General features: G+C 38.8%; 1 protein-coding gene across 1 annotated transcript in view; it reads left to right on the top strand.

Moving 5' to 3' along the window:
* Positions 1-17,365, top strand: part of SPATA6L (spermatogenesis associated 6 like) — a 45,807-nt gene that overhangs the window by 15,220 nt on the left and 13,222 nt on the right. Inside the window, exons 5-7 of the mRNA XM_058565377.1 lie at positions 7,044-7,168; positions 13,139-13,216; positions 15,720-15,959. Of these exons, the coding sequence (XP_058421360.1) occupies positions 7,044-7,168; positions 13,139-13,216; positions 15,720-15,959 (443 nt within the window). The remainder of the gene's footprint in view (positions 1-7,043; positions 7,169-13,138; positions 13,217-15,719; positions 15,960-17,365) is intronic.

Genomic DNA, 17,365 nt, shown 5'->3' with positions numbered 1-17,365 from the left:
TCAGGTCACAGATTCCACCTGCTACCGCTAGGGGGAAGCAGGAGCTGTGTTTCTGATCCCAGCTCATCTGCTGCAACTTGTGGGGGTATGGTGGGCAGTCCCATCAGCCAGGAAAGCATTCGTGGGCGGGCTCAGTGCTGCCACCGCCTCTTCTTGTGGTCATGCTGGCCACTGTGCTTGGTGGCTGGGGCTTCTTTGTGGGGTCCCAGTCTGGTCCACTTGTTGGGACTGCAGTGGCCTGGTGGGCTCTCCCGCTGGCTGGGAAAGTGTTTGTGCATGGGCTCAGTGCTGCTTCTGCCTCTTCTTACAGTCGTGCCAAGGTGTGTTCCCACTTGTGGGACTGCAGCTGTACTATGGGCGCTCCAGGCTGGGAAAGCATTTGTGCATGTGCACAGGGCTGCTGGGGAGGGGTCGGGGAGTGCTCACCTATCTCCTCTACTTCCTGAAGGCCCACTCCATTCACCTTCAGATGGATAGCTGTGTGCATCTCTCAGGCATCCTGTTGTGCTGTGTGGGTATCCTCTATTGATCAATGAATGTCCATTTAGTTGTAGTTCAAAGTGGGGAGAGATAAAGGGAACAGCTCACTCTACTGTGTTGCTGATGTCACTCTAAAATTTACTTCTTAAACATTTTCATTTTCCTGTGTTATGATTTGTTTTCTTTCTTTCCTTCTGTATAACATCACTGTCAGTGTCCTTTGATTACTTGTGGAATGATGTCTGGATGTTAACCTTGCATTTTAGTACAAATTCCTGATATTTTTACCAAAGTTTTTAATCAGTTATACTCAATACGTATGTATTTCCCCTGTTTTGTTGCCTTATTTTGATATTTTATTTTATGAATTTTTCTTTTTCTTAAGAAAGCACGGGAGAAGGAAGATGAGCCTGGCAGACGCCTCAGCTAAAGCAGAGGTGGCTGTGGAGGCTTTTATGGGGATCATAGCCCTGCCTGCTGGGGCTGTTCCTGGAGCAGGTCGAGGGCCCCAGAGGAGTGGAGTGGACCCAGAGTCTGTAGTTCTTTTTCTGCCTCTTGGTTTGTTGGTAGAGGCAGGCCCTGAAAACAGTCAAGGACCCCACTCTCAGTGGATGTAGGCATAGACACTCCTGTGTATGTCAGTGCTTTCTTAGGAAGGCAGAACAGAGGGAAGATCAGAGATGTCTCCTACCTGCTTTTCTGAAATTCTAACTGAATCTTTTTCAGCCTAAAAATGACAGGCTAAAATCAGGGCATTTAGTTTTTTTTCCATACGTTTTTTTTTCTTATTTGACCCAGTTTTATGTTCAAACATGTATCACTGCTAACTGGCAAGTTACATTTTATTATACTAATAAAATAGAATAGAATACTAATAAAATAGAAGAATAAAATAGAATAGACCCATTTGGGTCTTATTTAATTTTACATGAATTTTTAAAAAATTATCCAATCCCTAAATATTCTCACTGTAAAAATTTTAGCTAACACAAAATTATATAAAACGAAAAGTCAAAAGCCACATTCGTCAACAACCCCAACAATAATTACTATTAATAAATTATGTATCTTTTTAGACCTTTTAAAATGCATTTAGTATGTATAATGCACTTAGTTTATTCAACCAACCCTAAAATATGTACATATATACGTATATATACACATATACATATATACTAAATATATCTAGTATTTAGCACATGTATACTTAGTATATATAGGTTGAATATACATATTCTGCAACTTGCTTTTTAAAATTTAATGTATCTTAGACTGCCGTATGTTTTTCACATGATCAGAAATCCATCTGTGAGAAGGTTGCAAGAATAGTTCAAAACCATGAAGATTAGAGAATATTGAAGCTAGGTGCATGCATACTGGTTATAACGTAGAAGTTAATCAGATGCAAAATGGAGGCTTTATTATACTTGTTTTCGTTTTGTCTACAGTCCTTCAACTTCAGATTGTAATTTTAGTGGAATTAAATTTGAATTTCTCAAAATAATTAATTTCATTCAGCTTCAGATGCATTACAGATTGGTGCATTAATTTCTCCAACATATGTTTATTGAAGGTGTACTCAGAACATGCCCTACACTGTGCCACTTCCTGGTATCACCCCGGGGCACCAGGCACAGAGTGGTGACAGTGAGCCCTCATGATCTGCTGGGTCTTGATACCAGATAATTAAGGAAAAATGATTTGCTTAAAGTCTCATGTGTACTGCACTGTGGGGTCACATGGGGCACATTTAGGTTCTCAGGGACCAATTCTTCATTGGCTGAATTGTTACCTTTTCATTTTGCTGTAGATATTACTTTATTGTTTGATATTTTTTGCATTACTTTCAAACACACTTATTATAGTTAAAAGACATATTATGACCATTAAGTTAATGATACAAATACCTCACATTTGTGTACAGCTTTTCTTGTAATGAACGAAGAGGTCCAATGATTTGGCTTAGAAGCAATAAAGACTCTGGTTTTTCATTTTGCAAAGGTGGGAAAAAGCAGTTGGACACAGGGGGGCAGCATAATCCTGATTGATGGTGAGCTTGGTGCTTTCTTTTTATTGACCTTTTAAATAAAAACCTCTACTTTGGGATAACTCATGTATATTCAGTCCAGCTGTAAAATGCTACTTTTAGTGGGCACCCGTTCCCTGAATCAGACATTGATTTTATACCTCAGAGTGATGTTTACTGGGCATCAGCAAGGACAGAACTCCTTCCTCAGGTGATCTGGTTTTGAATTCCTTCTTTGCCATGTGGCATCATGACAAGTGTCTTCAACTCTCAGAGCATCAGTGTCCTCCTTATCTATAAAGAGGAATCAAATGAGACCCCATATTGCGAAGCAAGCTGTCAATTCTGATATGCTCTATGAATGTTAGATACTTCTCGAACCAATATTATTAAAATTATTATTTCTCTTGAAGTTTCATTTGTTTCCTTTTTTGGGGAGAAGTTTTTCATTGATGGCATTGGTGATGTCCCTGCCTGCACCATTAGCCTATTAAGAACACTGAGTTCTTTCAGACATTTCACTTGGCCTGTGAGACCTGCTCAGTTTGTGTATATTTTTATTTGTTATTTATAACCTAGGCTCTTGCTGTAATATCCCCTTGGTGTGGTGACATTTTCACACTGGGTGGCAGTTTAAATCTCTAGAAAATGACTAAACCAGAGAGACAGAATTGAGAATCTTCACAGCCTTCTATTTCTCTAACCCTATTTCAGTCTCTTCTTATTCCTGTGATTCCAAAGATAGTGGATGAGTTTGCCTCCAATTCTCTGATCTCTTATTTTCATCTGGATTCTTCTTAATATAGGAATAGTAATTTAGCAGTATCATTTTGGATACAGTGACAAGAACTAGCCGAAAACATGAAAGGAAAAAAGAAAAGCCCGCTGTGTAGAGCATCATACCATGCATCAAGGTGTTTGTTCCCAGTAGGAGCATATGGTTGAAAACACATGACATTCATAGAGACCAGAATGGGGCTGAGACCACTGGTGGGCTGGTGTCACAGAGCTGTCATGATAATGGCAGGCAGTGGCAGACACTGTGGTATGCACTTCATATGTGTTTGTCATTTGTCCTCACAATAGCCCTAAGGGGCAGGTACTATTATGACTTTTATATTTTCCTGAAGAGGAAACTTACATAAGGAGGTTATGTAATTTGCTCAAGGTCACATAGCTGGTAAGTGCTAGAGCAGGGGTTTGAACCCAGCTCTGTCTGAACTTAGAAACTGAGTTCTTAACCACTGTACTATAGGCTTCAGTAGAAAGTTATATTTTGTTGCTAGTGATGGGTAAGGAAATTGTCACATCACTTCCCATTTTCAGGCTGTACTTCTGAGATCTCTGAATAGAGGAAATCTCTCTGGGCCAGTAAAGATGGGGAGGTCATGCCCTTCATGGGGAGCATTGTAAAAGGAGCATTGATGAAAGGGAGGCCAGGATGAGACTAGTAAATGAAGTAGATTGGTCTTAGAATTCCACTAACCTTCCCACCTGCCTCCCCACCTTCTCTTTACCATCAATTTAAATGGTATGTTTCTTTGTATAAGTGTTTAGCACTTGTAGATTCTACTCTCCAGGAGGGCAGGAATTGTATCCACCTTGTTCACTAGTATACATCCGGTGTCTAGAACTCCTGGCACGTAGTAGGTTCTCAATGCATATTTCTTGAATGTATGAGTGAAAAGAAATTATTGAAAATAAATTAATGGTAAGAGAAAAGATTTTAGAGACATTTAGTCTGTCTCCCGTTTTTTACAGTTGTGGCAACTGAGTCTCAAAGAGGGTAACTAATGGTTATTGAATGGCTAATGTAAGCAGGCACTTAAGTAAGTTATCTTGTTTTAATGTTCACATTTATTCATCTAAGAAGCACTTATCAAGTACCCCTATGTACCAGGCATTGTTCCACAGGCTGAGGGGCAGGGTGTAAAATGCTGCCCTTTATCCTTCTTTTCTGAACATCATTGAAACTCAATTTTAAAATGTCTGCCTTTAATGATATCTCAAGGGACCTAAGAAAGATGCAGACAGTATGGCCCCTTTTCAGGTGAGATTGGCTTGGCCGGGCCATGTACTAGTTGAACTGCCCTGAGCTCACACCTTTCTAGGGACAGCCCTCCCAGAAATATAATAAAGAACAGAACAGACAGAGTCACTACTTTCACGGAGCATTCGTGGAAGCAGATCATATATACATGAACAAAAATATCAGTTAGAGGTAATTATTAGACTGAAAGTAAAACAGGGTGATGAAAAAGTGGCAGGCTCCTTTAGGTTGGGTTGCTGCCTTTCTGATGAGATGACATTTAAACCAAGGCCCAGCATTCTGTAGGAGGAGCCAGCCATGCAGAGATCTGGGGAATGAACATCACAGGGAGAACAGTGGGACAAACCTCTAAGGTCGAGGCAAACTTGATGTGTTTGAGGGAAAAGCAAGAAGGGCAGCAGGGATGACATGGAATGATCAAGGAGGAGAGAGGTAGTAAGTGAAGTAGGAGAGGTGATTAGAGGCCTCATTATAGAGTCTTGAAAATGCTTAGATTTTATTCTAATGTGATGGGAAGCCTATTGGAAAGTTTTAAGCAGGTGACAAGCACAGTCTGATGTATTTATAACATCACGTATGTGGAGAATAGGTTTGAGTGCAGGAAGAATGGAAACGGGTAGACCAGCTAGGAGGCCATGGCAGTAGTCCAGGAGAGGTGGTGGGGGCTTGGGCCAGGGTGGTAGCTATAAAGATGGAGAGAAGGGGACAGATTTTGGCTTTATTTTGAAAGTAGAGTCAGTAGGACTTGCTAATGGATTGATGTAAGGAGTAAAAGAAGGAGTGGAATCAAGGATAAATCCTAGATTTTTGACTTGAGCAACTGGTGCTGGTTCCTCTGATGAGAAGGCTAGGGGAAAGCTGATTTGTGGGGAAAAAATCAAGAGTTCTGTTTTGGACCTGTTATGATGAATACAATCTCAACAGGATGAGAAGGAAGAAAGGACATTTTGGAAGGAATGGTCATAAGCTGAGGAAGTACAGAGCAGAGGAGGGAAGGACCATCATCAGTCCTTTGTGGCTGGAGAGTCTGAGAGGGGAAGAGTGGAAAGAAATGATGTCATGATGGAAAATATGGAATACTTTCTTTTGTGCTTTCATCTTTTCCTTATTAGGACCAAAACATTCATATTAAGTGAAATAAGTTGGAAGAAATTAATCCATCTTTTGATGTAAAATCCATTATTTGATGTAAAATCAATTATTTTCTATAGTTGAGGTACCAAAAATGCCCTCATCAGAATTCTTGTCACAAACAAAATGGCAGTCACCAAACAGTGAAGCTGCCTCATTGACTACAGTGACTTTTGTGGTGGTGCTCTGCACAGAGGCCACTCTCAATGCAAGCTACTTGTGTAAGACCTGCTGTGTAGACAAGGAGGGCTCAGATGGCAGCTTCTCCATCCTTCAGCTCAGTGATTCTCAATCCTATTAGACTCAAGATCTTCTTTCGGGAATGAGTATTTTGTAGCATCTCTCTTACCATACTGAAATAATATTCATAGTTAATATAACCAACTTACACAAATCATTGCAAAAATCAATATAATATTCCAGCTGTAATATAATGGAGAAATAAAAGGACAGTGATTTAAAATAAATATATATATCAATATGTAAATGTTGAACAACATGAAGTATTTAGATGTGACATGATTTTCAAAATGCCAGAAGGGTCTTGGTAAAGATCTAAACAAAGCACAGTTGTTCCTTAATTTAATTGGTACCGGCATTCCTGAAAATTCAGTGTATTTTAAAATCATGTGAAAAGTGCTTTGTGTTTATATGTAACAGTTAGGTCCCAGGCTCACACCATTATAAAAGGGTTTCTCACCTGAAAGAATATCGGGTAGGACATTAGAAAGTCGTGTAGGAGTGTCATGAGCATTGCAGGACCCTCTAACACCTTTGGCTCCTGCCCATGAAATATCCCCACAAATTTCCGAAATGTCTCTGGGGTTAGTACCAGCACTGCTGAGAACCACAGCTCTGGCTGTTCTCTGGGCCGTTGGGACACTGACACATCCCTGTATCACTCCACATTGAACCCTAGTCTACACTGTAACCTTTGCACGAACGGGGCCTTGTCTGCCTTGTTCTTGTTCCATCCCTAGGACCTGGCCCACAGAATGTCTTTAGAAGACAGTTGTTGAAGGAAAGAATGGATGGATGGATGGATGGATGGATGGATGGATGGATGGATGGAAGGAAAGAAATTTTCCTGTTTGTTTTGTTTTGTGGAGCAATTCTTTAAATAGTCTTTCTTCTCTGTTATGACTTGGGAGGGCTTTTAAAAATTATCCATGAGATAAAAAGTAGTAGAAGTCATCCATCTCTTGAATTACAGGTGCTGTGGTCAAAATGTCTATTTTTATCTGAGTGCCATCTCTGCCGTCACCCATCTAAGCTTTGGTTTTGTTCAACTCAGGGATGTCGATACATCATTTTCAGAACATAAATGTACTTATGCCTTTTCTCCATTCTTTCAAGTATGGGCAGAGTTGGCCTACTATGAAGAAAACACACGGGATTTTCTGTTCCCTGAGCCCAAGCTGACACCTTCACACCCTGGGATGTGTAGGGAGGTGCTCATGAAGACGGTTGCAGGTTTTCCGGTAAGTGATCTGAGCCCAGCTGGGCTTCTGTTGGGAGAGAAATTCTTGGGACCTGAACATTTTATTCCTGGCAGGGCTTGCTCTTGGGCACATCGCTTCCTCTTGGTTAGTACTCCTGTTGTTCTGTTTTAGCACGCCTGTTTAGATGCCCCGGAATCAGAATCAGAATCCGAGTACCAAATTATACTAATTCCCACTGTTGATCTGAGCAGTGAGAGTCTTACCTAATCAGGCTAAATCATTGCCATAGTCACACTGTCACATAGTTATAAAAAGGTTGCTTTTTTTTTTTTTACCTCCTCATAATGCAAGTTAACAGAAAGATTTGATATCAATTTATTTAATCATAGCTATTATTTTACTAATAATAACAGTAAAAAAAGAGAAGTAATAGTAATAATGCTACTTCTCGTTTATTCTGCCGTTTTGATTTTTCATATGAAATCTTATTTTCCTCATAACAATTCTCAAGTCAGCCAAGGCAGGTATTATGGTCTCCACTTAAAGGAGGGAAAACTGACAGAAGTTCACAGACTGATATTATTGAAGGATCTGCAAAGACACTTCAGTTATTCAGTTGATAATCTAACTGTTTTGGGGGCATTGTCTGAAACCAAATGCAAAATGTTCATTTTGATGTTATCTGTGATGATTTCTAACTCTGCAGCAACTCTGACAATTTTCTTACCTTGTGTGTCACTTGGATGACCTCCGTCTTAAGGGCCACATCTTTGTGAATTATAAAAAGCATATTTAATACTCAGCATTTCTGTTATTGCCCCATAAATTACAATTATTATAAGTTAATAAAGTGTTATTGTCTCCATTTTGTTGAGAGTACTGTGCAGAATATGTAACATGCAGGACCCGTGTTTCTAGGAAGTTTCTGATGACACAACTTCTAGTTCTAATACTTCAAACAGGAGACATTCATCAAAAGTTGTCCTAATCGGAATTCCTAGAGGCCATAACTTTAAGCCCTCCATAATCTTTGAGGGTTTGGTGAATATCACTGACACCATTTTTTTTTCCTCAGAGATATTCACTTATATCTATGGTACTTGTGATATCCTCGCCTTTATTATTTTGAGTTATTGGGATATTGCTCTTCAGAAGCTGAAAGGGGATAAAAACTGATGAGAATAAGGTGTGGGATGCTCTTTATATTAACTTTAGTTTGCCTGAGTTTTCTATTAAATAAAAGCCATCTACAAACACTGGGCTGGTATCCAGCTAAGTATCAAGACAAGGAGAAACATTTTCTTATATTTTCTCTGATGTTATCTCTGTTATGGGCATAAGTAGGGAGAAGAGCCTATAGGAAGTTGTGTTTATAGTTATTCATAAATACAGGTGATCATCAGAGAAAGGGCTTTAAAACTGCCGGGAAAGATCCTCACGCGTTAAAGTACCAATTCTTACAATGAAGTTAATTGAAGTATATTTTAAACAATCTGTAAAAAGATAGAGGAGCTCAGTTTCTCTCAAATGTTCTATAAAGCAAAATAAAACCATTTGCCGAAGTTTTAACAGTAGCCGACGTTCATTGCGCACTCACTAGATGCCCGGCACTGTGCTGAGTTCGTTACCTGGATTATCTTCTTCAATCCTCCTTAACCCTGCAAGACGGCTACTATTCTTTTCTGCATTTTACCGAAGGGGAAGCTGGCATAGAGAGTTTAAGAAATGTGCTTGGAGGGGCCAGCTCCGTGGCGCAAGTGGTTAAGTGCGCGCGCTCCGCTGCGGCAGCCCGGGATTCGCCGGTTCAGATCCCGGGTGCACACCGATGCACCGCTTGTCAAGCCATGCTGTGGTGGCGTCCCATATAAAGTGGAGGAAGATGGGCATGGATGTTAGCCCAGGGCCAGTCTTCCTCAGCAAAAAAAAAAAAAAAAAGAGGATTGGCAGATGTTAGCTCAGGGCCGATCTTCCTCGGGAAAAAAAAAAAGAAATGTGCTTGGAGTCTCAGAGCTGGTGAGCGATGGAGCAGGGATTCTCATGCTGGCCTGTTGGACTTCAAAGTTTGCACTCTTAGTCCCTGCACGATGCTAATTCTCTCTTGTTTATTTCATCCCAGTGTCCAATTTCTTTTCATAAATACTGTAGGACGTGCGAATGAGTTACATGTGTAGGTCAGGCAAATCATTCACTTTCGTTTATTTTCTCTTAATTTATTAATTCATTAAGAATTAGATTTATTCCTCCACTAAAATGTAACTTTTTCTTTGTATTTCCATATTTTGTTTTATTTCACTTGGTATCCTAACAGCTCCCCCCCGCCCACCACTTTTCCTGCTAAGGTCAAGAATTTTTTTTTTTTTTAATATAATCTGTTTTCTTGCTGGGTGAAGGCTTAATTTGTAAAGTAAGCAGAAAAAATATTATTTTTTTAATTATTAACTTTGAGTTAATAATTTTCTTTTTTCTTTAGTGCAATGATTCTAGAAAAATGCTAGCGTTAAATCCATTTATTGACCTCACCATCATCACCATCATGCCATTGCTAAGGAGATTGTACCAGATAGAGCCTGTAAATTTCAACCCTCAACTATTATGCTAAAATCAGTACTCGTGTGAAAAAGAAAACATGTTCTTCCTTATTGTCTCTAAGTCATTGCCAGGAGTGGAGGTCATATAGGTGAACAAGAAGGTGATGCAGAGTGTGGATTCCTTACTGGCAGGGGACCCTCCTCCTCCTCTCTAGGCAAAGTAGATCAGGAATTTGAAAATCTGTTAGGCAGCTGCATGTATAGTGGTTAAGTGTGGACTCAGATTGTCTGGGTTCAATCAATTCATTGTCACTCAATGACTGTGACTTTGGATACATTACAGTCATGTGCCACATAACAACTTTTTAGTCAATGGCAGACTGCATATACAAAGGTGGTCCCGTAAGATTAGTACCATAGAGCCTAGGTGTGTAGTAGGCTATACCAACTAGGTTTGTGTAAGTATATTCTATGATGTTCACACAATGACGAAATCACCTAGTAAGGCATTTCTCAGAATATATCCTCATTGTTAAGTGATGTATGGCTATACTGTCATTCCAGGGTTAATACTGTCTCCCTGTGAGGCAATGAGAAGACTAGTCTGTGACTTAGGAGATGACTTGTTCAGGCTCAGGTAACTTGTTCAGGCTCTGGGCCACAGGGGACCTGGGGCTTGGCATACACCTCAGGTCTTGTGATTCTACCAGTAGTGCCATGGACCCTGGAACTCCCGCTACCCTCTTCCTCATGTGGGCAATCTTGATAACCAGAGGTGAGGCTGTGCTGGTCACATCATTGTACATTCTTTATCAAATGCCCCTCTGGATTATCTGACTCTGTGCAGCAACTAGGCTCTTGTGTTTATAAGCCCGGAAATCTTGAGTCACCAGTCTAGGCCTAGCACTTTTATGGGCATACTGTACATTCTAGAGACAAAAAAAAAACAAAAGAAAAAATGGAGCTGAGGATGTAGGTTGTGCCTGTAAGGACTTGTTCCGTAGACAAGATGAATGCACAGGAGTGAATGTGCATAGGAATGAATGAATGCACAGGAAACAAGCTGACTAGTTGATCCACAGGGACCCCTGGATAGGTAGCATGTGGTACTGGAAAGAGTTGGGCTTTGCTGTCCAAGAAAGTTTCAAATCTGGCTCTTCTCGATTCTCAGGTGTGTGACATTGGACAGACTATTTAGTCTCTCTGAGCCTGTTCCCTCACATGTAAAATGGGGGTATAGTTTTCTACCACGGGTTGTGTGACGATGAAATGAGATCACACATGTTAAAGCCCCTACCAGCACCAGGTACGTGTAGTAAACATGTAGTACATGTCAGTTTCCTTTCCCTCTGGAGCTTTAGCTGATGCAAATCCTTGTTGGAAGTACTCAGAGTATGTTATATAAAGGAATATGAACTGTAAGAGGTAGAGGGAGAAGTCACTGTGGGCATGCCTGGAGGAGTTAGGGTGAGGCCAGGCTTTGAGAGACAGGTAGGATTTGGATGGGAAAAGAAGAAAAGGAAGGCACCCCCAGGACAAGGAATACCTGGCCAGGTGGTGGTCTCTGGGGGAAGGAGAGCAGAGGGTCGTGCTCAGAGGGGCTGCAGGTGAGTCAGTGGGGTCAATGGGAGACAGTGTAACTCAATCAGATCCAGGTCTTGTCCCTGTTTTGCCATTTACAAGCCATGTGACCTTGGGAAAATTGCTTTAGATCTCTCTAAGCCTCAGGATTTTTTAGAAAAATAATTATATTTTTTAAATGACTATACAGTAAAATTGACTTTTTTTGATGCGCAGTTCTATGAATTTTAACATATGTATAGATTTGTGAAACCACCACCATGATCAGGATATAGAACAGTTCCATCACCCCCAAATCTCCCTCATGTTATCCCTTTATAGGCACATCCTCCCCTTAACCCTTACCACTGGTCTGTTCTCCATCACTATAGTTCTGCCTATTTGAGAATGTCACATAAATGGATTCATACAGTCTGTAACCTTTTGAGACTGGCTTCTTTCACTCAGAACAATGCCTTTGAGGTTCATCCATGTAGTTGTGTGTATCAGTAGTTTATTCCTTGTTATTAATGGGTAGATTGCCTTACATGGATATACCGCGGTTTATCTGTTCACTATGAAGAACATTTGGGTTGTTTCCAGTTTTTGTCCATTTCTCAGTTTTATTATTTATAAAATAGGATGATAATAATTGTATCTTACTTATAGGATTATGAGAATTAAATAGGATAGGAGAGATTATATATATATATTTCCTATCCTACATATATATGTATATATATATATATATCAATCACAATATTTTAGACAATATGCTACTAGAAAAAATAGAAGTATCAATCAATGAAACAAAATGAAGAGTTTGGGAATAGATCTAGTGAACATAAGTATTTGGTACAAGATATAAAGGAAGTTTTTCAAAGCAAGTAGATAGGGAAGGAGAACCTCTATCCATCCATCCCCCTACGTAATCTCATTCAATTCCATGGTCCAGTGTTTTAAGCAGAGTAGCTAACCACAAGAACACTGGAGCAGAATGAATGGGTTCAATTACCAGCTCTGCCGTTACTGGCTGGACAAGTTACTTAAACCCTCTGTGTCTTAGTTTACTCATCTACAAAGCAGAGGTACTATTAGGACCTACCTCATGGGGTTGTTGTGAGGATGAGATGAGTTAATATATGCAAAGCACTTAGGTCAGGGCCTAGCACATAAGACATATTACATAGGTGTTTAGCTATGCTTATTATGCATATATTATATTTTATTTTTTCAGCTTTATTGGTGTATACTTGACAAATAAAGATTGTATACATTTAAGGTATACAACTTGATATTTTGATATACATATACATTGTGAGATAATCGCCACAATCAAGCAATTAACATATCCATCACTTAACATTGTTACTAGTTACCATTTTCTTTTCTTTTCTGTGTGAGAACACTTAAGACCTACCCTCTTAGAAAATTTCAAATATACAATACACTATTGTTAACTGTAGTCACATGGCTGTACATTAGATCTCCAGAATTATCCATCTTCCATAACTGAAAATTTGTACCCTTTGACCAACATCTCCTCATTTCCCCCATCCTCCAGCCCCTGGCAACTACCATTCTACTCTCTGCTTCTGTGTGTTTAACTATTTTTAGATTCTGCATGTAAGTGAGACATGTAGTATTTGTCATTCTGTGTCTGGCTTATTTCACTTAGCATAATGTCCTCTAGGTTCTTCTATGTTGTCTTAAAATGGCAAGATTTCCATCTTTTTTAAGGCTGACTAATATTCCATAGGATAGATATTTATTACGTATATATTTTAGATTATGTGTGTGGATTATGCCAACCACACAAAAAAGCAATTAAGTTCTTGCAAGATTTCAAGTTGGGGTGGGATGGGCAAAGAACCTGTTTCCAATAATTTTATTTGCTTCTTTTATGCTGTTTTATTTTTAGGGCATTGCTCCCAAAATAGAGTTTTCTACAAGGACAGCCATCAGAGAATGTGTGTTTCTGCACAGAAACAGATTTCTTGTAAGTATAATCAAGAAGCCAGTGATAGAAATGTCTGGAATCTTCTCCAAAAATTTAAAGAATTTCAGCTCAAACTTGGTTTACCAAGTTTAGATGCAACTGGATGAATAGAAACCTGGAGACTTATTGCTGCGTTTGAATTTCTGTATTCAAACTATTTGTTCAGCCTATCACATTAGAGTATGTATGTTGGGCGTGTCTTCGTTATAATATAGTTGATGGAATAGAGTGACACAAAAGCTAAAGTCGCTAGTAAGCAGGCCAGTTAGCTTTTTCAATGTTGTTGTTGCATCACTTGACTCTTAATCTTATGAACAATAGTGTTTCCTTCTTTTTTTTGCTGAGGCTGAAGCTCAGAGCTGTATTTGTGGGCCATCTTTGGTAATCATGAAGGGTCTTGGGGCATCCATGAGTCCTACCTCATTTCACTCTCTTGGTCAGCCCTAATTTCCCTTTTACGCTGATTTCTTTATGTGTTTCTTTTACCTTATTGTACATAATTTTGTAACCATTTAAAATCCTTTCTAAAACAAAGTAGAGAATGAATTATTGTAATTTGTAAAGCTTCTTCAAATACTTGTCATCTCAAATCCCACCTGGTGTCCTGGAAAATACCTTGAAAATGTAGGCTGTGGGTTAAGGGGTACTGAATGCAAACGGTCACTAGTCTGTGCAAATCTACCAATCCTCTGTGCATCAGAACTCGTATAATGGGAGACCAGTGATTACTTTTAAGGAAGGCATTTTCTGCTTTCAGTTTTTCCTTATTTATCCACTATTTTCTCTAATCTGTTTGATATGTGTGCATGGTGATTTTTCAGTTTATCATTCTTTTTCTTCTACTCCACCATTTTAATCTTGTTTTAACCTGTTAATATAGGTCTTCCTCTAAGTAGTAATTTTTTAAAAATAATAGCTTTTATTGTTTTTTCTGATAACAAAAGTATCTCATTAATTTTAGAAAGTTAGAAAATATAGATAAGCAAAAAGGACAAAATAAAATGTACCTGTCATTCTTACTATCTAGAGATGAGCGTGACTAATTTTTTTGAGGATATTCTTCTGTAAAGACACCCACACACACTTTTTTAATTTTAAAATACTGGGATCATACTACACTGTGTATTATTTTGTACCTTACTTTTTCACTTACTATATCATGAACATGTTCTTATGTCCTTAAGTATTCTTATGCCAGGCAGTTTTTCATGGCTTCATAGTATTCCATCATACAGAAATACCATGATTTGTTTAGCCAATCATTTTCCTGTTATTGGATAGTAAACTGATATATCAGTCAAGGTCCAGTCAGGAAAACAAACCACCCTGTTATGTTAACAGAAAGATGAATGTAAAAAAAAAAAGGCTAGGCAGGGGTTAGAAGATTGAAAGGAAAGGGGAACACTGATGTGATGGAGGTAGTAACTGCAGGAAGCAGCTTCCACCCCTAGGGCTGGGGGAACAAAGGGAAGAGGTTGGGTCATCAAGAGCATAGAATTTGAGGGAGAGACCCCATAGAAAGGGGACCCAGGCCCCTGTGGAGGGGCTGCTTTCCTGGGTGCTTCCTTAGGAATTCAGAGGTGGGACTCTGATGAGCTGGGACTCAGACCTTTAAGGAGGGACACTGCTCATTGCTGGTTCCTTAGGAACTTGGAGGAAGGATCCCATGGGGCTACACTCAAATTTCTGAGCTGGGGGCTCTGGCCAGCTGGTGCTGGTGTGTCTGAGGGGGGCACAATGAGGCTAGTTCAGGGAGTATTGTGGGAAGAAACTATAAACTGGAACAATTTGCTGCTGCCAAGGTGAAGAATGATTGGTGGGGTGACGCTGACAGGAATAGAATGCAAAACTGGAAGTCACCAGTACCGTCTTCCTCCTCCAGTCTTGCAGTCTCCCTCTAGTGCCTTCTAGTGGTGGAGCCTAGCAGAACAGTTGGAAGAGCAGGAAGGGGGTTTGCAGAGTGCCAGCCCCAGTGTTGTGAAGCTGAGTACAGAAAGCTGGGTTTGGAGCTGAGAGGAAATTGCTTACTCACCAATATAGTTGGTTTCCAGTTTTTGAACTGTTATGAGAATTTTTGTAGCTATACACATAGCCATAATTATTTCCTTATAATAAATTCCTTGAAGTTAAATTACTGGATCTGAGTGTATGCCGAATTCTCTCTCTCGCTCTATCTCTGTTTATATCTATCAATTGTCTACCTATGACGAGGGTTGTCAGATATTTTCCAACCTTCTTCTAATACAAATAAATCTCACAGTTATTAGTTGAAATATATTATACTAGCAAGTAATAAATACTAGTGATGTTAATTTGAACTGAAGATAAATTAAGTAGAGACATGTCCTTCCTTAAGTTCACGTTTTATAAATCTGAGATGTTCAATCTTCTATCTTAGTTAAACAAAGTTCAATTAAATAGTTATATTCTAGTTGAATTTTATTCTTTTTTTCCTTCCTTTTCATTTTTAAAAATATTGTTTCTTTTTTTTGTTTTGTTTTAGGAAGAAAGATATAAGTCACGAAAGCCCTTATCTACTTCATATGGACCAAAATTCCCCTTGAGTGATATAAAGGTGAAGCCAAAGGAGAGTAATCTCGACAGACTCCCTCAAAGCATGCAATCCCGTGCGCCCTCTCCATATTCCACCAGGCGTTTCTTCCAGGACCAGCCAGCTCAACTGAACTTTGGAAATAATTTCAAAATCTCCAGACAAAGCAAACCTCCATTTGTGGTTAGACATGTGAGCCTAAAATTACTTTTCAGAGTCCTTTGGAATGGTGAGGGTGTGACTGAGTGTGGAATATTGGAAGATTGGGCCATAAAAACAAATGGGTGATATTGAATAAGAGGGAATTCAGATTGAATAATAACAATGATTAAATTATGTTCATTTCCTAGAGTCATTGTTAGGAAATTCCTATAAAGATGTCTTATACAGAGGACTTGCTCAGTATATGTCAGCCATCCCTATTTTTAATTTTTGAAAATTATTAATAGAGTATAGTGTCTGCATATGATAACCCGCCACTATCCAGAAGAATCAGCGAATTGAGAAGGGTAGGAGACATGTAACAAAGGCTGGCATATACTCTGTACCAATCTAAAACTAAAGCTTCATCAGTTTTAAAGAAAACTCCTTGAGTTTTCTTAATGAGTTTGTTGCTCAGTGGCCAATACTTCAAAGAGCAGAAAAAAATGCGTCTACAGGGAGAAGCAATGATGTGCCGTACTCAAAGCCCTTAATTAAAGTTATCTTAGATTTAGCCCTCAGGAAGTAGTGGGCAAATTTAATCACACTGGTTCTCTTAGTCTCCTTAAATTTTTTTGACTACTATAAAAGTAATGGAAAATATAGAAAAGTTCAAGAAAAAAATTACCCATAGGCTCACCAGCATAATAAAATTGTTTTATTTAATTTGATGCCTTTTTTTCACCTTTTTTGTATTTATAAGGCTTTATTTTTTCCCACAAAGTTGTAATTATACTGTGTATACAGATTAGTTTCTTGATATTTGCAGTTAATATTACATTAAAAGCATTTCCTATATTATTTCATGTTCTTCATGAACAACATTCCATGTCCTAGTTCATGATTCATTCTCCAGAATGTTAACGATTGATATTATTGCCAAGTTGATAATTTAACTCAAAGTCACTAGGGATGATGTTTGAGTATTAGACACAAGAAATGAAGCATGGCAAATCCCAAAGTCAAGGTGCTGTTGAGATGGCCGTATATAGAGTTGGTTTGTAGGTAGAACAGAGATGCTTGGCTAGAAACTACAAAAGAGCTGTTTTCTTCATGGTGACCTGGGTACAAATGTCTGGCAAAAATCTAGCAACATCTTTAAACATGTTTATGGTCACCTTAAGTAAAACATGTCTAGCAATCCTTAAGCGTGGCTTCATTAAAATATTGTTGAGTTGAATTTATTGGACAGTCTGATTTATTCCATTTGATATAAATTTTTGTAAAATACAACTTTAGTCTATGCCATTATGGGCTAAATAACCTTAAAATCTTGGGTAGATTTTTTAGGGAATTAAAACTTGCTTGATATTTTTATTTAATAAATTCTTGTACGGCTTTTACTGTATCAAGCTCTTTTCTAAGTGTTTTATACATATTAACTCTTTTATTTAGCC

Source organism: Diceros bicornis, chromosome 22, assembly GCF_020826845.1.
Source record: "Diceros bicornis minor isolate mBicDic1 chromosome 22, mDicBic1.mat.cur, whole genome shotgun sequence".
NCBI classification, from domain to species: domain Eukaryota; kingdom Metazoa; phylum Chordata; class Mammalia; order Perissodactyla; family Rhinocerotidae; genus Diceros; species Diceros bicornis.
This window is presented reverse-complemented; position numbering and strand designations above follow the sequence as displayed.